The 21028-nt window shown below is 38.8% G+C and overlaps 3 protein-coding genes across 4 annotated transcripts in view; 2 read left to right on the top strand and 1 right to left on the bottom strand.

Annotated features, from left to right (window-relative positions):
• Positions 1 to 1937: 1937 nt before the first annotated feature.
• Positions 1938 to 6551, bottom strand: tmem199 (transmembrane protein 199). The gene is made up of 6 exons (XM_067507170.1): positions 6137 to 6551; positions 5263 to 5336; positions 4915 to 5004; positions 2896 to 2938; positions 2661 to 2773; positions 1938 to 2413 (listed from the first exon to the last, which is right to left on the bottom strand). Exons 1-6 carry the CDS (start codon positions 6318 to 6320, stop codon positions 2318 to 2320), a joined length of 600 nt encoding a protein of 199 aa, XP_067363271.1. The 5' UTR covers positions 6321 to 6551; the 3' UTR covers positions 1938 to 2317.
• Positions 6552 to 7276: 725 nt separating this feature from the next.
• poldip2 (polymerase (DNA-directed), delta interacting protein 2) lies at positions 7277 to 16125 on the top strand. Of its 2 annotated transcripts, none has more exons than XM_067507168.1 (11): positions 7277 to 7496; positions 10067 to 10148; positions 10421 to 10518; positions 10628 to 10727; positions 11332 to 11407; positions 11749 to 11856; positions 12809 to 12945; positions 13398 to 13424; positions 13609 to 13734; positions 14049 to 14128; positions 14303 to 16125. In XM_067507168.1, the coding sequence occupies exons 1-11, from the start codon at positions 7312 to 7314 to the stop codon at positions 14415 to 14417; spliced, it is 1134 nt and encodes a 377-aa protein (XP_067363269.1). In that variant the 5' UTR covers positions 7277 to 7311; the 3' UTR covers positions 14418 to 16125. The 2 variants fall into 2 exon arrangements, with proteins under 2 accessions (XP_067363269.1, XP_067363270.1); XM_067507169.1 differs by having other exon boundaries at positions 7278 to 7496; positions 10073 to 10148.
• Positions 16126 to 16727: 602 nt separating this feature from the next.
• Positions 16728 to 21028, top strand: part of lrrc75a (leucine rich repeat containing 75A) — a 42543-nt gene continuing 38242 nt past the window's right edge. Inside the window, exon 1 of the mRNA XM_067507166.1 lies at positions 16728 to 18137. Within this exon, the coding sequence (XP_067363267.1) occupies positions 17886 to 18137 (252 nt within the window). The 5' untranslated portion in view covers positions 16728 to 17885. The remainder of the gene's footprint in view (positions 18138 to 21028) is intronic.

The following is a 21028-nucleotide window of genomic DNA, read 5'->3' as shown; positions in this document are numbered from 1 at the left end:
GGGGGCGGCACTGCACGACTGGGGATGGGATGGGCTGTCAGGGGAACAGTGTCTTGTTATGTTTGTACCCTAATTTTGATAATTAAAAATAAGTAAAAAATTACTAATAGGAGGCAGTTTACCACCTTCTAACTTCTAAAGAAACACTCCACTACATGATGTGAATCATCTTCTCGCAGATGTCAGGTGTTGTTTTCCTGCTCCAAGCTAAACCCTGGCATGTTTAATGCTCCGAGCCTGCGAGTATTATCTTTCAAAACATCCTGATTAAAATGATTCCTTTAAGTAAAGAATAATTACTTTTAAGTCAAAATATATTTTTCATGTCTCTCTGTACTGTAAGTACCAGCAGGGATAGATGGACAGAGGGAAGAAAAGAAATGAAAAATAACTAAATTAAAGCCAGAGCTCAGGGTCTATCAGCTTACAGGGTCTGTAATTCTGCCTGGATTTAAGTTCTAAAATATTACATGAGAGGCATAACACAAAGGCAAATATGACAGACAGTAGCGCCCATCGTTCGTCTAGAGCTGGAAAGAGATCGCTGCATATCATAATCATCTTTAATACCAAATAATCTTTCAATAAACCTTTAATCCGGGTGTCAAATCTCAGATCTTGGGTTTCAGATCTCTTTTTGTACTCCAGATGTAGTTACATCTTTTAATCCTTCCTCTGATATGACAGGACTTGACCCAATGAGGATGGGATAGTTTACCAAAAATATTAATTCATATGTAAAGAAGGGATAAGAGAAAATATATCATCCATATCATGTTGGAATATTTTAGAAATAAGATACCGGTGTTACTATCCCTAGGATGTTAAATCTTTTATCATGATTATTGTACCTCAGGGTTTCAATATTCATTTGTTTTTATGTGTTGGTTGGCTCTGTAATTCACCTCAAACCAGATACATAAGCACAGATCAGAGGACGAGAATTACCACATCTGTCGGGAAGATGGATGATAAAATAATTCAGCAGTGCAGTAAACAGTATTACTAAATGATCCCACAGCTGGTGGGTTATTTACAGTACAAGAGTCAAAACAAGGGAAATTAGAGAGCAAAATATAAATAAAAAACTTGACAAAATAACTTTACACAAGGTTCACGTACCAAACAGTTGTGATCAGAAGTTTACATACTCATAGTTATGACTCATGGCTTTAGGCTTTAAGATGTTCTTTATACTCTTTTGATGAACCTAGAATATACAATAATTGAAAACCTCAACAATTTTGTGCATAGGGCACAAAATTCATTCCATTTCTAGAAGCATAACACAAGTGTGGCTTCGAATTATTAAACATTTAAGTAGGCGATAGTAATTTCATACTTCAACCTGAGAGGTAGATGCATTATTTGTTCAGTATTTTATCCAAATTATGATTTGTCCCTGAAACATGTCTGAGTGCTACTCAACCCACCAGAATGTTCCAGTTTATCTACTGCACCTTAATTATGGACTGATGATAACTATTAACACCCCACTGGATGTAACACACTGTAGTTTATTCTGACACGAGCCCACATACACTAACTGCTGCTGGAAACATTCAAAAGTTACCAAACATGTATAAATCCACAGCTGAAAATAATCCTCAAATGAATTACTTCAAATAATTTTAATAATCCCAGAGGGAAACTGCTTTACCTTTTCAAAGGCAAGTTCACCATTTCCTCCTAATTTTTGAGCAATTTTAAAAGAGCTGAAATAAGGATTTTTTTAAACCAACAACATAGGCTATAGAGTTTAAAAGAAGTGATTTAAAAATCTGTGGGCTTGACATTTGAACAGAGGTTTGTTGTATTCAAACAATTTGTTGACAAAAAATATACTACATATTCATGTATCTCCTGAATAATCATGTTTAGTGTGCAGGTGAGAAGAACACACAGTGCAAGGGAATGTAATGCTGACGGAAGCTTCAAACTTTGTAGATCAGCTATAATTAATGCTGGTGATTTTATTGAACACAAATATGATTACATCAGAAAACAGAATGCAGGGAATCACATGAAAATTCTTCTTCTTCAAAGGCACCAGAAATGGGCATGATGAATTAAAAAAAATTGAGTTTTAAATACAAACTTACTGTAAATAAATAAGAAATGTCACTCACATTTTGATGGTATTAAGAAACTGCGCAGGTGGAATATCAGATAAAGCAGAAATATTCCATCATTTTAAACCAGTTTGCTTTCTTGTAGTGTTCCAGCTTGCATTTAGTTCCACTAGTGCATTGAATTTAAACATTTTCAGTTACTAGAACAAAAAGAAAGCTTTTATTCCCCAATTTCTTGTGTACAGCTAGGGTTCTCCTAGTTCTCCCTCCATGGTCCGGACCAGAACATACAGCTCAGCAAGGCCAACAACTGATGCAGAAATCACCGCGGATATCACTCTCTGAAAATAAATCGTTAGAGACAAAAAACATCCAAGGTCAGGTAATTTAACCAAAACTGATGATGGTAGTTGTGGTGGCTGCATACAACGTCAACATTAACTTTATGTGCTCAGCCCTTTACTAAGTAATTTTCACGTCTTAAATGACTCATGCACATACAGAAATGACAATAAAAGTGACATGACTTAAATTGACTTGTACTTCTTAAAAAGGCAACTCTGTATGTAAAACTACATGTTTGCTTACTGGTGTCATCTCAGTGAACAGGTACTGACTGCCCATGTAGGAACAGGCAAAAGTAGCCACCACTGTGACTAAGAAGTTGAATATGGTCACCACCACTGCCTTAGCTGATCGTACTGGAGAAAGAGAAGGGAAATAAATGGATTAATGCAACACATTTCATCTTCTGATTGCTGAAATTTTGGTAATATAACAAACCTTGGACACAATATCCAGGCAATATGAATTTGTGACTAACCTTCTCTGCCAAAATCTGCTAATGTTCCATTCCTGTTGATTTCCTGATGACAAAGACATAATTATTAAAAAGTGAATTTATGTGCGGAGAAAGGAAAAACCAGGCTGACACAAAAACATTTCTCTAAAATCTATTTCTTGTATATGCTCTCTCTGACGGTGGAGTGGACATAGTATAGTAAAATAAGTTATTCTAATTTACTTTATTTTAGAAAGAAATCCTTGTTTTAAAGTTGTGATAAAAGTCACACTGAGGGGTAACAAACTATACAATGTGCTGTTTTATTGTCTATTCAGTTTTAAAACACCTTCATTTTAAAATGTGAAGTATTTCTTCATGGCAAAACTGTGCATCACCATATTTTGATGGTAAAAAGAGTAAAACAAAGATGTTTTTCGTCAACACAATATTTAATGCTCACTTAGCTAATACTAATGTTCCTTTATCATCAAATAAAGCAAAATGAAAACAATCCGTGCAAACATTTGCTCCCCTCTTTATAAGATCTCTAACACTCCAATAATTCATATCAATGATATTTGAATCTGTGAGAGGGCCATGGGAAAACATTCACTCTATTCTTGAAACAATTCCTGTTTTCTTTGTTTTGTGCTTTGGATTATCGTCTACTTAAAGGATTCACTGCCTCTTTATTTTTTCGTTTTTTGGCTGATAGGTAGGAGGCTTCGCTTTAAAATCTTCTGAAATTGGGCTGCATTATTCTTCCTTCCACTTGATGAGCTGTGGTGCCTGATGAACCCCCAAAACATCAGTGATCTTCCACCTCCAAGATTCTACACATGCCTCTGTGAATTATAACCAGATGATTTAACTTTGGTCTTTTTCTTTGGCATACATAACGTTCTTCCAAAACTCAACTGGTTTGGTCCAAACAATGCAGACTTGTGTAGACTATGCTTCATTGTGAAGATGCAGACTTTTATTATAGTTGCCTCTAAGAACTTTTCAGGTGACTTGCTGTTTTTTTTGGATTCTTGTGTAGCTCTCAAACAAGGTTCCTAGAACCTCTTTCAGTTATTTTTCACTTCTCTGAAGAGTCTTAGTGTACCCACGTTTTCTCCATTTCTGGATTACGGCCTAACAGTAGTTATTGGTATCCTCTCTATTTTAAAAAGGTTCTATCAATTTAAATTTTGACATTTCCTGAAAGCTGTTTTCAGAATCTTATTTTTGTCACTGTCTACTCATGTCAGGTGGCCCACTCCAGATTTCGTCATATGATAAAACTATGAACGCTTTATTGAATTCCACATTCCACAATTGAGCTGATAACAAAGTTCCAGAGAAAATGTTGAGACGATAACCAAAAAATTCCACAGAACACGTTCCACAAAATAATTCCACTGAACACCTTCCAAATAATTTCATAAAAAATGTTCCAAATAATTCCACAGAACACGTTCCAAATTATTTCACAAAACATGGTAAGAAACAGTGTAACTCCACAGCTACACACTCAACTTTCTACTGCTAACTTCTTGCTCTCACCCATCTGTTAACTAAAACTGCCTCCCCCCCAAAAAACACTGTTTCCTTGACAACTGCTTAGGCAAATTTCAAAGTGAAAATACTGTTTCTATAACGTCACACAGGCAGTTATGTGATCTCATAGATGATGTCATCGATGACGCTTATTCATACATTTATTAATTTACAGAACCTTTTAAGACACAATGACTATAGAAAAAACTAAAGTATAACAAACACAGAGGAAACTCCCGTTGGCTCATACACTACCCATTCACAAATTTAAATTGGAAGTCCAATTTAACACATGTATGTGGCCCCTCATCAAGTGACGACAGCCTTTTTTTAAGGATCAGACATCTCATTTTACATGTTAAAGTTCATTATTTTCAAAACTCTCCGAATCAGTGACCTGTGAAGCTTTGGAAGTCATCAGTCACATAGTTTTCTACATTTGATACAAGCTCCAACACACTGTACATAAACATCTGCCCATCTCTATTTGTAATGATGGCAAGCAAGAAATTTTACCTGAGTGTTAACATTACGTGTGATCCTGTTGTATTCCTCATTGGCTAGTTTGGCTTTGATCCTCTCTAGACGTGCAACCAGCTCAGGGTTCTGAAGGAGAAAAAAACAACTCACTTTACTTTATCTATTTTCTGCTGTTTTTCATATTATACACGTTTATTTAAAGGTTTCACTTTTAATAGAGTAACAGTAAAACTTGTATTAGACAGTTACAATTTGGATTTGTTAGTTGTGCTCTGTGTGACCGAAAACATTATTTTCACCTTGGTGAAACTGATTAGTGAAAATTCTAATGTCTTTAAATAGACAACAACAATAAAGCTGTTAGACGTAACGTAATAAACTTACTCTGGGAGGCTTCACAACCTCAGGTAGGTGCAGTGAGCTGTCTTCCAACAACTCATGCAGGTAGAAAGGATTTCCTGGAGATATAGAGCCAAAATAAAATTTTACATAACAAATTAACATTACATGATTGCTGGAATGGATTCTGACCTACTGTAATTCCACTACAATTATGAATTAAATGTACTTTCTGTAAGTTTTCTCCACAGCTCACAAGTTTTGTAGATTCATATTGATTATACAAAATATAATAAATGAATAAATATAATAAAAGGTGTTTTACTATAGGTCAAGATATGATTTAGTTATCTCTGGGGAAAATTCACAAAGTACTTGTTAGTATATAAAGTACAAGATTTAGCTGTACTTTTACTATTTAAAAGTTATGCACACATAAAAGCATCAATATAGTTTTAATCCAGTGATTCGATAAATTTTAATGTAAAAGTGAGTCATTTTGCATGATGACTGTTTAGACACTTCAAGTATATTTAGACTTTTACTTGTAACAATATTTCTAGACTGGGGTATTGTTACTTTTTCTTACATTTCTTCAAATCACAATATCTTGCTGAAATGTCTCATGTATTTGTGGTTATATTTAAACAGAAACACGTCTTTTCCTTTGGGCTGTTCCCTTTCAGGAGTCGCCACAGCGAATCATCTGCCTCCATCTAACCCTGTCCTCTGCATCCCCATCTCTAACACTAAGTAATTTCAAAAACACTTTACTAACAGCTAATACTTAGGAAATGTTAGGAAATTATATAGTTAACGTTACGCTAGTCAATTATATTCATATAATTTTGCACCAAACGGCCTTTACTAATGTATTATGTTACTGCTAATACTCTTCAACAAACATGGATTTGCTCACCTTTTTCCTGAAGGTATTTCTTCAGTTTTCGTGCTGTACTAAAAGCCAAAGTTGTTGGTTCTGCTTTTCCCACAATCTCCTCCAGTTCCTCTTTCAGTCGTTGCGGCAGAGACGATTCTGTCTTTTCCAATAACTCGGCCACTTTATATCTGAATTTCTCTCCGACGACAAATGACGACGCCATGGTTTAAATCCAGCTACCTGGGAATCTGTTCTCATGCGATGCAGCTGTCTAAACACCACTAATTGCAGGTTTGTTCACAGTGCAGTAAATCCTGCTAGTGCTTGTATGCTGCCTGTATCGATATTTACCTATTTTATGTTAGAACATATTGAAATTTAGAATTCAACAGCCAACTACTGTATAACCTCGTACGCAGCCATGTTGTTTACCTTGTGACACGATGACGTATCGGCTCACATGACCAAACTAGGAAATTTTATTTGAAACTGTTCAATAGATCTCATTAGGAATCGCTGTAAAATGTTAATGTTTGTTCGATAAGTCAAAAATAATATGAAGTAATATATCCAACTTAACGTTTCTCCCAAAAGTGCATATGAGCTCGATTGGTGCCTTCAGTGTTTCTTCATTAGGTCGTAAAGCCAAGAGTGCAGAGTTGTGACAGGCCTGAAGTGTTTTGCTGAAAACTAAAACTAAAACCTAAACACAGGCACTTTGGGGTTTATTGTTTCATATAACACTTAAATGGTCAATTAGTCTTTATTACCAACATAATAGAGCAACTTAACCTTTATAAATCTGACTTTTATGTGACAGGCATTCGTGTGAACATCTGTCTGTTTTGTGTTGTTTAAGTCAGAAAATATGATTATGATATGATGAGTTACCTTAAAGGCAAATTCATATCTGCAGTCCCTAAGATAATTATCGTATCTTTTTGAAACATCTTTGTGTTATTGTTGTTTTGCGTTCAGGACATTGCTACAAGGACAAGCAACACCCGATCACTCCTATACAAGAAACAAAGTCAAATGTTCACTGGCATGTTAATCGCACAGGAACATTCAGCGATTTGTTCGTATTTTTCGGCATTGACGGGGGAAATATTGGCGTGTGCTCATTTAGTTGACATAATTACGAATTCTCGGCAGTCCATTGAAAGCAGCATGTGTCTTGCTGCACACGCGTGTGACAGTTAAGAGCAGCAAACATGGCGGCCTGTGCGTTACGTCGAGGCTTGCTGAGCATTGTCAGTAGATACAACAAGAAACACACGCACAGATTACTCAGTGTCGTTGATACTAGCAGCGGGTTTGAGGCGTACAGACTGCGGCTACAATGTCGAGCATGTGGACTGTCCGGCGGTGTGCAGCAGAGGAGGTTCATGTCGTCACGGTAAGAGACGCAGGCAGTGTCCTCCTCTGTCCATGCTAACAGATTAGCATGCTAGCATTGACAGTGTACATACGACCTCTTATCAAGATGGCACCATAAAGACACAGTCCACCTTATTGTGGAGTGGACACAGGTCATGAGGTGGTGCCTGCAGTATGAGCTTGGCGTGGAAATATGAGCTAACCTTTAGCTAGCAGCAGAAAGAGACAAAAGTACAGTTGTCCCCTGCTGCACGTTAGCTAGCATCGTAAGTAGCAGCCAGCATGGATTGAGTAACACCTGACACTGCGCGATCTGTCTCCTACCTGCTGACTCAACACACGTGAAACCTTGAATTAGCTGTTAGGAGCTATAATCTGAATTGCCGTGACAATAAACCGACTTGGCAATTTTAAGACTGTTTTAACTTTTTATTTTTTTTTATTTTTTATTTTGGCTAGCATTTTATGACGTGTAAACACTTGTTCACACAGCTGAATCGCTGTATATTTTACCATTACTCTTAGTACTTGGCAAATGTCCACAAATTTTGTAGTCATTTTCTTTTTAAGAGAACCAACTCTACTCTTTCAGCACAATCACAGAATAAAATCAAAAAATGTCTCTTAGAGATGAACTTGTAAAGAAAGCATTTGATTTCTGTGTTAAGCAAACTTATTAATACTGCCGTGTCATAGTCACTATGGTTTAGAATAGGATAAAATCACTAACAAAATAAGCAATACCAATGAATTTAGTTTGCTCCTGCAGGTAGTTAGACTGCCGAAAGCAGGCAAATACAAACACCTGAAGGTGAGGAACTCATTCATTCATACGAACACAACAACGTCGAGCTGGAAGTACAACAAAATTCGTCGAAATTCTGTTGGTAAGCGCAGACCTGCAAATCGTCAGTCACTTACAAGGAACAGCACAAGATTCTATGTTATAGGACCAGATTACAAAGCAAAACACTTAAACTTGCGCAGCTTTGTTTTTATGTCATGTTCTGGCCTTTTTGTCCAAATGAGGTAACATTGAACACACATCAACTTGTAAAAACATCCGAGCTTTCACTGCAGCATAACATGAGATCATTCCTGATTTTATTTAGAGCTAATGCCTTCCTGTGGCCTATAATCTTTAAATGTCAGGTTTTTGTTTTGTAACCACATTTTTTTGAGTAAATCAGGTTAGTTTGTAGTTACTCTTGTGGAGTAAAACTACTGTATGTTATGAAAAAAACCTGAAACCAATCTACGGTGTAATATTTAATCCCTCTGTCCATATATTCACCTCATTAATCCTCGCTTTTTATCTCTGTTGTGAAGATTAGCTTTGGTGAGCACATAGAAATTTTCGTGTTATTTATCAGAAGTTCCAGCTGTTCCCAGCGTTAGTATATACTGTACTGAAAATCTGCGTGTGTGTTGGCCGATGGCGCGGACATGAGTTCAATTATATTTGTCTTTGTTGACGTTTGACAAGCAGAGGTGTTCTACTCAATCTTGTCAAAGACTGAGATTATGTCTGCAGCAGGATTTCTCCTATGGGGATGAATGTAAATTATATGTGAGAGATAAGTCATAAAGCATCTGTTTGTTTTACTATTGTGGCTCTTTTGGGACTGGCAGGATGTTTGCTTGTTTTATTCCATATAAAATGTTGGTTTTAACCCAGTCCTCATGTACAACCCAGTTCCAAATATTTTGGGAAGATGTGTAAAACATAAATTAAAAACAGAACGCAATCATTTGCAAATCTGATAGAGCATTAACAACACATACGATGCTGAAACTGACATGGAAAATATTAGATCATTTTGAATTTGATTGCAGCAACACATCTTAAAAGTTTGAACAGGGTGATGTTTACCGTTGTGCAACATCCCCTCTTCTTTTAATAACTATGTGTAAACATCTGGGAAGTGAGGAACCCAGTTGCTGGCGCATTAGGAGAGGAATGTTGTCCCATTCTTGTCCGAAGACGGATTCTAGCTGCTCAACAGTCGTGGGCCTTTGTTGCCAGATTTATTCATTTTTAATTTTATAGCACCAAATGGGTTCTATTGGTGAAAGGTCTGAACTGCAGGCAGGTCATTTCAGCACCAGTCTCTTCTCCTGCGAAGCCTTGCTGTTGTTATGGATGCAGTATGTGGTTTAACATTGTCTTGCTGAAATAAGCAAGGCTTCCCTGAAAGAGACGTCGTCTGGATGGGAGCATATGTTGGTCTAAAACCTCTATGTACTTATCAGCATTGATGGTCCAGATGTGTAAGTTGCCCACACCATAGGCACCAATGCCCCCCATACCATAAAAGATGTGGGCTTTTAAACTGTCTGCTGATAACTGGATGGTCCCCTTCCTCTTTAATTGACAGAACACGGCGTTCATTGTTTCCAAAAAGAATTTTAAATGATCTGACCACAGAACAGTTTTCTATTTCCCTCAGACCATTTCAAATGCAGAAACGGCAGCGTTTCTGTCCTCATAATGGTGGTGTTCTATTAGAATTTGTCTACACAACCACAGACCTGTATTCTCACTCAACACACATTCCAGTGTGTAATGGTGTTGCCTGTATTTGGCAGGAACAGGCCTGAAGGGAAGATTTTGGAAACTGTGGGTGTGTTTGAGGCTGTGAAGCAGCACGGCAAATATGAAACGGGACAGGTAAGACTCACACATTTAAACTTTTCAGTGACCAAGCAAACACACAAGACACTAGCACACTTTTTTCACTCTGATTTAGCCAACAATTTCTGTCAGTTTAGACTTATTTTGAATACTACTATACTGTCTTGTGTTTTGATCAAAAAAAGGTAACTTTCTACTGTTTGATAGCTGATTTGATCTTTTTAAGTCAATTCCATCTAATTTATGCTTTATTAAACAACCTGCATATACAAACCCACATTGTCTCCTTGTCCTTATGCTCTCCTCAGCTGTTTCTCCACAGCGTGTTTGGCTACAGAGGCATTGTCTTGTTTCCCTGGCATGCCCGACTCTATGACAGAGACATCACCCCTCCCATGACTGACAGGTAAACTTCCTCTCTGGCATCAAACTGCAGCAAGCTGGCTTGTATTATTGTAGGTTTGTTGATGAGAAGTTTGATTAAGATTCTATTGTTTCTTATGTTCTTCCTTCAGCAAACCTGAGCCCCCAGGAGCCCATGGTTCCAAGGAGGTGAAGGGGAAAACTCACACCTACTACCAAGTCCTGATTGACACCAGGGACTGCCCTCATATAGTAAGTCACTATATGTTTTTCCAATTAGGACAACTAAACACTAATTGATAATCTTGTTGGTAGTTACTAGGGATTGGAACGAAAGACACGTTCTAAGCGGTACTAGTTTTTGATTGTTTAATAATAAACCTGCCCTGCAGCATTTTGTACTGATTATTATATTTGAATGTCAGTCAGTCAATATTTTAACATTTGGCAGCCAACCCTGATTTTGATGTGTTCTTAGCTTTGATGTTAACTTAGGAAACGGTTTCTTTCTTTAGTTCACCCACAAGGTTTAAAAAACAAAACAAGAATATGTTGCCTTGTTTTCTGCAGGTAGCTTCTGCAAAGACTCTTCTAACCATCTGGATTTTTAAATGTTGAGTCCACTAAATGTTCAAAAAAATATTTATTTGTTGCTGATGCAGAAACTGTTTTTGTATCAGAGCAAAGGGGGGGAGGGCCTGCCAACTACCTTGATAAGATACGGCTTAGGAACACGGATTCAATGTTTTTTGTTGTGCTTTGGAGGAAGAATTGTGTCTGATATGCTGTCTTTTTGTACAGTCTCAAACTTGTCTTCAGTAGTTCAGTGACAGTTGGTGTGTGCTTTGTTTGACAGTCTCAGAGATCCCAGACAGAAGCAGTGACTTTTCTAGCCAACCATGATGACAGCAGAGCCCTTTATGCTATCCCAGGTATGCAGCTGTGCGCAGATGTCTGGTACATTAAATGAACCCACAACCCAGTGGATTCATTTAATCTCTTCTTTGTTTTATTTCTGATGGAGATTTCATGATGAATGTAACCATCCAGCTCAGCTAAATTTCTCAGTTTCACCTAAGATTGAGAACAAAACACTTTCAGATTCTCAGTGGTACATTTGGCTCTGAGCTCATACAACAAAATAGATCCTAGTTAGTTAGTACTTTTTATCCTAGTTTATTCCCCAATAGAATATAGAATTTCTCATTTCACATGGTTATAGTAGTCGTTTGTCTCATCCCCATGTGACCATGTGTCTGTGTCTTTTCTTCAGGTCTGGACTATGTGAGCCATGAAGACATCCTCCCCTATAACTCTACAGAGCAGGTCCCAATCCAGCATGAGCTGTTTGAGCGCTTCCTCATGTACAACCCTGCCAAATGTAAATACTCTTTTACAGACTGTGTTTACATGCACTTAAGAAACCATACCATACCAACCAACCATAATGGTGTTTACAGGTACTTACGAAACATTTTTACTGAAAAACCACGTGTGGGAACCCGATTTCTCCTTAACATTTGACTTGTTTTTGAAGCTTTTGACTTTCAATGTATAACGACAAAAAAGCTTCTTTCTGACTTTTGCACGTGTTTGTTCGTGTCACCGAAGAGTGATTGTGCAGGGGGAGAGAAAGGGGAGAAAGACACATGCAGCTAATCCACAATGCAAACTGTCTGGATTTAAAAAAAAAAAGTAAAGTGATTTATTTTAGACTACTACTTTGTGTTAGTTACATTTTCTGTTGCAAGCTGTATGTTCCTGTCTACAGTCATCTCTTTTATACGCACGTGAGGGGTGGGAGAAAGCTGATCAGAAACATGGCTGTCCATATACATGGCAAAGAAACTGATGTTCTCCGAAAGAAATCTACCTGGGGAAATCAGGTTTCCCTAATCCCCTACCCTGATTTTGGAAACCAGCTTTACCGTTTGCGTTCCACTTCAGAAATCAGATTTCCCGAGATAACCAACTGTAACCAGGTTACTTAAGTCCATGTAAACACACACTCTATACTCTATAGCACTTGTTTCCAAAGTGACTGACTTATCTTATTGTTGCTTTGTGTTCTTGACAAAATGACTTTTTTGACAAGGTCCTTCTCATGGCTCCTAGGTTTTGTCTAATAATTGATATTTGCCCTTTGGAATAAAAGGGTGCTCACATTTCTTCTTGTTTTAATGTTTTATACAATGCTAGTTATGGTGACTGTCAGTATATTCTGCAACAGTGACTATTCTCAAGTAGTAGCCAGCATGGATTGAATAATACCTGACACTGTGTGAGAAAATTGTTCCATAAACATTGTTTTTGCTTTTTTTAATCCACCTCAGCTCCGCCATTCACAGCCAGAGACACACTGAAAGCATGGCAGGAGAAGAACCACCCCTGGCTGGAGCTCTCAGATGTACACAGAGAGACCACTGAGAACATCCGAGTCACTGTCATCCCCTTTTACATGGGAATGAGGGTAAAAAAAATGTATAACTTTTAATGGTGTTTACAAACCTGTAGTTTATTCATCCTGGTTAGCATCAGTGGCCCAGTTTGTAAACTTGGTTCTTTTTCTCCTCGGTTTCCTCTCTCAAAAAAATTCAAGAAATCCAAAACGCATCAGGGAAAGTCATGAGTCTTAAAAATCTTAAATACTGTACTTTTTTTAAACATCTTGAAAATACAACAAAGACATTTTTCTGTCAACTAGCTGTTTAGCTAAAACCTGTTGATTTGGGCTAGCGTGAGGACAGACCACATTCTCACCACAAACTATGCGTTCCAGAGTTTTTTGGTGGGGGTAACTGACTCAAGAAACCATCAAGTAAAGACTCTGGGTTTTGATCCACACCAGTTTGAAGATTGTTTGAAGAAGATGGTATTTTTAAAGCTGCTTGTACTAATTAAAACTTTTTTTCAAAATTTCAGGAGGCACAGAATTCCCATGTTTACTGGGTGAGTAGTGGATTTAGTACCTTTTGTTGAACATCCTTTAGAATCGTCCAAATGTTGTACACCAGCTAACAGCTGTTATACTTCACGATGAAGTATATCTTCATGACTTCATAACGACTGTTAGCTTTGTTGGTTTCAACCTGTTCTGAGCATTGGCATGGTTGTATGTGTTCTCTTCTTCCAGTGGAGATACTGTATCCGACTGGAGAATTTGGGCAATGAGGTGGTTCAGCTGAGAGAGAGACACTGGAGAATCTTCAGTCTGTCAGGAACCCTGGAGACGGTCCGAGGAAGAGGGGTCGTTGGCAGGGTCTGTATATGCACATGATATCAAAAACTCTGGATACTTCATCAATGCACCTATATAACAAAGACAGTTTTTACACGCCTAAATCTCGTCAATTTCTCCCCAGAAAAAACACACTAAAAAACAGTTTGGGGTCATATCTGACTCTTGGTTAGCTGTGTTGTTAACTGGTGTAGCGCTGTAGAGTCTGTGCTGCAGCATAGTGTGCAATCATAGATGTAAAGATCGCACAAATAAACAAACTACTCAGTGTCTTGCACCTGCAACATAGCATTTGGGTGAGTTAAACCCATGTTCTTTTCTGTGCATCATCACAGGAGCCAGTGTTGTCTAAAGAGCAGCCAGCCTTCCAGTACAGCAGCCATGTGTCTCTGCAAGCCCCCAGTGGTCATATGTGGTAATTTTGGTCATTCATACAACAGTTACACATCAGCATAACACTCTACTATTCATGGTCATGCTCTAAATTAACAATTTCACTTGAACAGAGTGCGTTTGTGTCCTTCTTAAGTGCTTCCTATGTTCAGTCCACTTCTTTTCTTAGACTGCTGTTTGCAATATTTATTTCTAGGGGGACATTTCGTATTGAAAGGACTGATGGCTCCCACTTCGATGTTCGCATTCCTCCTTTTTCTCTGGAGAGCAACAAAGATGACAAAGCCCCTCCCGCTGGCTACACATTCTAACTGCGAGTAGTCACCTCCCACCTGCAGAGCCCAGACACACTCTCAGTGGTGGTTGTGTCTGGCTTCTCTAGAATTATTCTTTGTCTGGAACATTATCTCAGCTTTGAGCAGAAGATTAGCGTGAGTCCGTTTATGCAAATGGAAAATATAGAATTTTGTCCAAATGCAGACTCGCATTGCCTTTTTCTGTCAGAGTGCACACAGCAGCAGGAAGCCATTGATTGAGTCTTAAAGGGTAGAAAAGCAGTGTGTACATACTACATGTTGTTCTTGAAGGCATGCACAGGGTATTGAAGTCAATGTTACCAAGCAGAGCCAGACATGTTTTGCATTCAACAACTGAAATATTGATCAGGTTTTTTTTGTGTGTGTGTGTGTGTGTGTGTGTTCTTTTTTTTTTTTTAATACTTCTGCTGAGTGCTGCAAGCATGAAAAGAGCAACGGCTTAAGACTTGAGGCCTCAGTGGATACTTAAGATGAACCAATAAGCCATCACTTACAGTAAACTATGCGTTCATTAGTGACAGTTTTGTTGGCCTTGATGAAAACATGTTACATTAGTTTTATCCTGGACCCTGTTTTCCCTTCACGTTTATGAAGTATAAAACTATCCTATTACAGTTTGGCTATGTGGGCTTATTATAATGTAGAAGTATTTATATTACAACACTGTTTAATGCTGATCAACAGAAAAGACTTAAATGTCAAATTTCTAAAAGCCATCTATGAACATTTCCATTGTGGAGATGTCTCTAAGAGCTTTACCTGTTGTTAAATGTAAAACTGCTGAAACTCACTTGACAACATTAGTGTTGTTTTGAACCTTTTAGAGGCCTGGGGTAAAGAAGCATCTACTCTGAGGCCACCAGATTTCTGCTGCTTTCACATGATGTGTCAATGGCATATTATAATAGATAGAAATATAACACTATGAATAGCATTTAAATATGTGTAAAAGTACATTGAATAACATTTTATCTTACACAAGGCATCCTTATTCTGATACATTTGAACCTTCAGAAAAACCAAAAAAAAAAAAGTCAGTGAAAGAGTTCTGCATCCTTCGATTAAGTGGTGATTTTTAATTGTTGGATTTGTTTGGTGGCTTCTTTTCGCCTTATGATTCCATTATTGGGAGAGAAGAACAACCTGATAAACCTTTCAGATACAAATATTTGAATAACTTTATAGAGCTCAGGTTCTTCTTTGACATTAATGTCCTATTTTTGATCAGTGTTTAAAAACTCAATCCCTCCTCTGTTGGAAATGAGGTGAAGTTCTGGACTTAGTAGTATTTGAATAACAAATGCAGTACACCGTAAGGTAATTAAGCCGTTGATGGCCAGTGTTGTGGCTAACAAGAGATGAATGTGTACCATTAAGTTTGTATATATTTGGACAGAGATAAGCATAGCCCCATCTGGACCAAACCCTTAAATTAAAGCTGACAGCTGACACTCAGCACATCTTTTCTCATTTTAAATCTGTTGTCTTGACATAAAGAACCGGTAATGAAAAACTTCTCTGTCCAAATAAAAATTAATCTGGACCCCTCTCATTAAGGCCAACAGTCAGGTGACTTTTGTGACAGGATAAAAAGCAAACAAAATTTTGTTTTGATAAGCAATTTGATGCAACTTTGATGGTTGAAACTGTAAATAGAGATGTAATTAAAAGCAAAGCTAATAAAGACACCTTTTGAAAAATATATCTTGGTCTAATATTGCATTTTTGCATTCACAAATAAGGAGAAAGAAATGTTTACAATGAATTTTCAGTTTGAAGTGGGCAGATTTTTATACACATTTTTAATCAAACCTCTAACCCAAATGCGATTAAGCTACCTCTTCTTCAAATACTGATGTGGCAGTGTTATTAGATTATGTTCTGTTGTAAATAATATATTATAGGAACATTTAACTACACTTTATTATGTAGAACACAACCACCACCAGATGTCAGTGCAGTACTTTCTCTGATACTGGCTACAGAATGCGAGGATCAGTAGTGTGATTTACTGCATTAAGTGGCCACAGACTTTGGCTATTTTCATCTGTTATTAAATTTACTTTAAGGTAAATAACTAAACATTGACTAAACTTCTCTATATAACCACTCAAAAACATCAATATGAAGAGACCCCTTAATACCAGGACTGTTGTGTTAGACTATTAATTTTTAATAAGATAAGTGCCAAACTACAGATCTCAGCCAGTTTAACACGGATATTGTTTTTTCACAAATAAGGAGGAAATATTTTGCTGCAACTCTTTTAAGCAGCATAATCCGGTTCACAAACAGATTTGAACCTTGTGGCGCCTTTGTTCTCTCATTCCGTCAACGAACTATTTTGCAGCCAGTAATATAAATCAGTAAGTTTATATTTTATGCCGTTTTTCTGTACGAGTTGGAAAGATTGGAAACGGTGTGAATCCTGTAGACCCGTTATATATAAGTCTGTCTGCGACATAAAGAAATTAAACTGGGACTATGTTAAATGGAAATTGGCTCCTCGCGCTGGCAGGAAAGACAAAGGAGGTAGAAAAAGTGCAAACTTGGCAGTGCTCGCGGTCTTTCCATCACCGTGTGAGGAGGGGGGGTCGTGCTCACGTGCACTCGCTGCGCGCCCTCATTCACTTGCACAGAGGGTGTAATACATAATTCAGTCCCAGCAAGGGGACACCTCAGATTCTCCCCTCCTGCCAAGCAGCGGAGCTGCAGCCGCTCCACACCCCGAGGATCGACACGCCGATGCGGCTGTTTCCTGCTGCTGAGCGGATGGAGGATCAACCTTGAAGAAGGACGAAGGCTTGTTTGTTGCAGGCTGTGCATGACTACCAGCGGCTGGGGAAGGACAGGACGGAGCACAGAACAGACAGTCCGTGGTGATCAACGGGAGACGTAAACATTGCCATGCCCTGCTACATGCAGCACCTCCCCGGTTCCTCCTCCTCCTCCTCTGGTCCAGGACAGAGAGATCGGTTTTAGAATATTCCGCCGTGGTCGGAGGTAAATATTTCGGAGACGGGCTTAAGTTTTGCTCGGGATAGGAGGCTGCGGCCGCCCACGGACCGTACTCCAGACTATCCTGCATCCTGACTTTGCTGTGTCCGCGTTTTGCGGCCATGCTGCACGCAGCATCCTTCGACCTGTTCCCCACTTAAGCTTCCCTCCTTGGGATTAGCAAGTTTCCTAAAACAGAAAACTAATGTTTAGGAGTATTGCTTTGTGTTTTTCAAAGCTCCAGTCTTCAGTGTAATTGTGATAATGAACATTTTCGTGAGAGGTTTGAAAGTTTATTGCTCACAGTGCTGCACATCTACGCTCCTAACTGCAGGCTTTTATAAAGGTGTGATTCAGCTGCAGACAATTTAATAAGCAAAGCATCTGAAACATTGTTCAGACCTGCCTCTGCATGACTGGTGGGACCAGTCTTGTTATTATCAAAGTTCACATTACCACTGCACCATGGGTGCAAAGCAGACGAAAGGGCAGGAGCCTGTGGGAGCCAGCCCTCAGCACAGCTGGAAGCGGACCCCCACCAAGGAGCGTGGAGACATCTTGGCCTCCCTCATGCTAAAGTCAGGGGACCGGCTGAGCCGTGGTGGGATGCCGCCACCACCCTACCAGCGCAGAATTAGCATGATCCAGGAGATGATGCTGATGGCCAAGCAGGGCAAGCAGGATGAAGCCACAGAAATGCTGAAGACACTCCGACAGGTAGCTGGTCTGAATGTGTGAGTGAGAGTGTAAGTGAGTGAAGCCTTTATCAGTCACAGCTTTACATTTCTATAAAGTACAAGACCCCTGATTTGCTTGTTTTCCTCCTCTACTCTATGCGTGGTGTGTAAACATGTTAGTTCCTCCTGAGCTGATCTCATCACTGATGCTGAGACAGAAGCCAGGCTCAGACTGGCTGACTGCTGACACACTGACTGAACTGGTTCAGTGACTGGCAGGCTGTATCCCTGATGAAATGACCCCCCACACACATACACCCATGTATAAACTATACAGGAGAATATCAGGCAGGTTGGCAGTTGCTGATGTGCTGTTACAGTGTGCGGACTGCTGATATCGGCTGTCTCTGACTTCCAAGACATTTGCAGCACACTGGCTGGTATGGCTGCTGCTGTTGTTTCTACAGAGAGGAAAAAAAACCCAACAGAAATCTGAGAGAATCTGGCGAGAAACAAAAGGGAAGCAGGAAAATGTCACCAGCTGAACTGTAGAATTTGAAAAAGCTGCAAAGTAACAGGAGTGAAATCATTCAGCTGAATAAATGTTTATTGACAAGAAAAATAAGACAAGCTGAAGACGATAGCAGCAGCAGAATCAGCTTTATACATTGTCACTATGAACAGCTGCTTTCTGCCATTATTTACAGTTTTCTGACCAAACCAATTTAGATTGTTAATGCTCGAACCAAACAGTGGAGCAGTGTAAACAGGAGGAAGGACAAAGATGAAGTACACTAACACGTCTTTCATTGTTTAGATCACTTACAATCTCTGTAATTGCTTCATTAAACCAGGATTCCTCAGAGAGAGACAGTTTCCAGTTCGAAGGTGAAAGCACAACAACCATGCAGTTAAAGTCCTTTCTAGTAAACACTGATTCTGTTTGATTTCCACATCGAACCAAGGCTAAGAGCTGATTTTGTAATTTTGCTATAGTGCAGAAAAATAGTAGATTTGTAGTTTGTGTATTTTATGCTCATTAGCCAATTTTAGAATTCGTTTCGTGTTCAAACGATCCCACAGGCCCTGGTGTTGAGGACCAGCTGCTCGTCTGTTTTTATTGTTGAAAATCAGAAATTTAATATCAGTTCGAAGAAAACAAGCATTTTTAAAATGTCACCTTGAGCTCCTGGAGAGTGACAGTGGTCTGACATTTCATAGAGTAGATAATAAAAATAATTGTTAGGTGCAGCGAATATCACCATTGTTGACTGTGTTGTATTAAGAAGCAGCTCCTAGTGACATACTGACATACAGTCACTAATGTGCAGTTTTATCAACAGTTAAGTTCAACATTTCAACCAAATTTAGTTTTCACTAAGATGATTAAAGATCACAAACACAAAATTACAGATATAATCAGAAATTTGATGCTTCATAGTTTTCAGTGTAGCTTGAAACAGATATGACTCACCTGATGCGGAGTGTTGAGGATTAGTCTCTAATCAGTTCAGGTTATTAATAAAAATAATTACTTCAATTAAGTATTTCCAGTTAACACAATGAGCTGTGTTGTTGTTGTTAAGCACAAACGATTGATTTAACTCAGTGGAGAGAACTGTCCTCTGCACTTAAGAGCTCTTTTATTCGGGTTTTCCATGTGAAGACAACAGCCTAAATTGTCAGAGCACTGTCTGTTTCAAGTATTGCTCTTCATCTTGCCTCATTGTTACATATTAAGCTGTTATTTCCATACATCCATTACCCTTTGGACCTCTACTATGACACCAGATACCGCTGCTGGGAGGTTTGTGGTGAACTATAAAGGCTCTATCAGCACTTAGTGGTCTAGTTTTGCTCTCTTGTAAACAGTTTACAAATTCAAGAGCATCCATTCTTCCTATGATGAAGTTGACTGTGTGATTTAAGCAAAAGCTACAGTATCAAAAGACAAGAGAAGGTAGGATGGTGTAAACAGCAGTCCAGCAGGCGTAGCTTTGACTGCGGTCAAGCTCCTCTAACCTGTGAGGGGTTTTTCTTTGCTGCTGTTACAAAAAAGGAGATATAGTGTGATTCTTCAGGTTAGAGGAAAACGTCTTTTATCAGCAGAGAGATGAGTCCTCCATGAAGCTGAAGAAGGCTGGAGGACGAACCCAACATGTTTTCTCTCTTGCAGAGGTACTAACAGTGTAAATTACAGCTTTTTATGTTGGGCCATGAGGACATAATTGGACAAGCTCCGTCAGTCACATTTGAGTTTATATTCTGGAGGGTTTGTGGCTCTGGTAGAACAGTGCAGGCCGTCCAGAACACACGATGAATTGTGTAAAGACAAATACTGAAGATGAAGAATGCAGAGAGAAAGAAAGCAGAGTTCAAGTGCAGCAGACGGTGATGAGCAAAAAAAAAAAGGAAAAGGTGGTGAGTGACATTAGAAGGTCAGCACTTGGGGGGAAGAGGAAATGACACAGAGAAGGGAAAGAAGAGGATGAGAAATAAAAGAGTGTTGTTAAAGATAGGACAGTGGCTCTCCAGTGGTTACCAGGTTCTCCTCTTTGTTGCCCGGAAACCATGGCGATGGCCAGAGAGTTCAGACTAAATAGACACTGACTAATCACACAGCATCTCTGTTAGGTGCTAATGGGGAGGCACCTTCTTAATCACCACTCTTTGTTTAACTCAAGACTAAAGCTAGCACCTCCCTGCTACTTCCCCCCATGTGTAAGACTAAACTATTACCAGAAGAGTTTTCTGGAAACCTCCGCTGGCTCTAAATGTATCCCCAGTGATTCCCTCAGTAGTCTCCACTTGGCTTGTATCAGTCATTTATTTATTTTTTTTGAGAAACAAATGTGTTGTGAGACAGTGTCTGAAAGCTGCTGAGCCTAATACAAGAACATTTTTGTATTCTTGTCCAAAACCTCAATACGT

The sequence above is a fragment of the Channa argus genome, chromosome 6 (genome assembly GCF_033026475.1).
Source record: "Channa argus isolate prfri chromosome 6, Channa argus male v1.0, whole genome shotgun sequence".
Classification (NCBI taxonomy): Eukaryota; Metazoa; Chordata; class Actinopteri; order Anabantiformes; family Channidae; genus Channa; species Channa argus.
The sequence above is the reverse complement of the archived record's forward strand: the minus strand, read 5'-3'. Positions and strand labels throughout refer to the sequence as shown.

What these genes read in the sequence shown, in the direction of transcription:
- tmem199 (XM_067507170.1), bottom strand. Translation starts at nt 6,320, where the DNA reads ATGGCGTCGTCATTTGTCGTCGGAGAGAAATTCAGATATAAAGTGGCC. An exon ending in AGGTTGTGAAGCCTCCCAGA is followed by an intron (nt 5,005 to 5,262) that starts GTAAGTTTATTA and finishes TTTCTCCTTCAG; the next exon opens with AACCCTGAGCTGGTTGCACG. An exon ending in TGTTCACTGAGATGACACCA is followed by an intron (nt 2,414 to 2,660) that starts GTAAGCAAACAT and finishes ATTTATTTTCAG; the next exon opens with AGAGTGATATCCGCGGTGAT.
- poldip2 (XM_067507168.1), top strand. Translation starts at nt 7,312, where the DNA reads ATGGCGGCCTGTGCGTTACGTCGAGGCTTGCTGAGCATTGTCAGTAGA. An exon ending in CCAGGGACTGCCCTCATATA is followed by an intron (nt 10,728 to 11,331) that starts GTAAGTCACTAT and finishes TTTGTTTGACAG; the next exon opens with TCTCAGAGATCCCAGACAGA. An exon ending in GCCCCCAGTGGTCATATGTG is followed by an intron (nt 14,129 to 14,302) that starts GTAATTTTGGTC and finishes ATTTATTTCTAG; the next exon opens with GGGGACATTTCGTATTGAAA.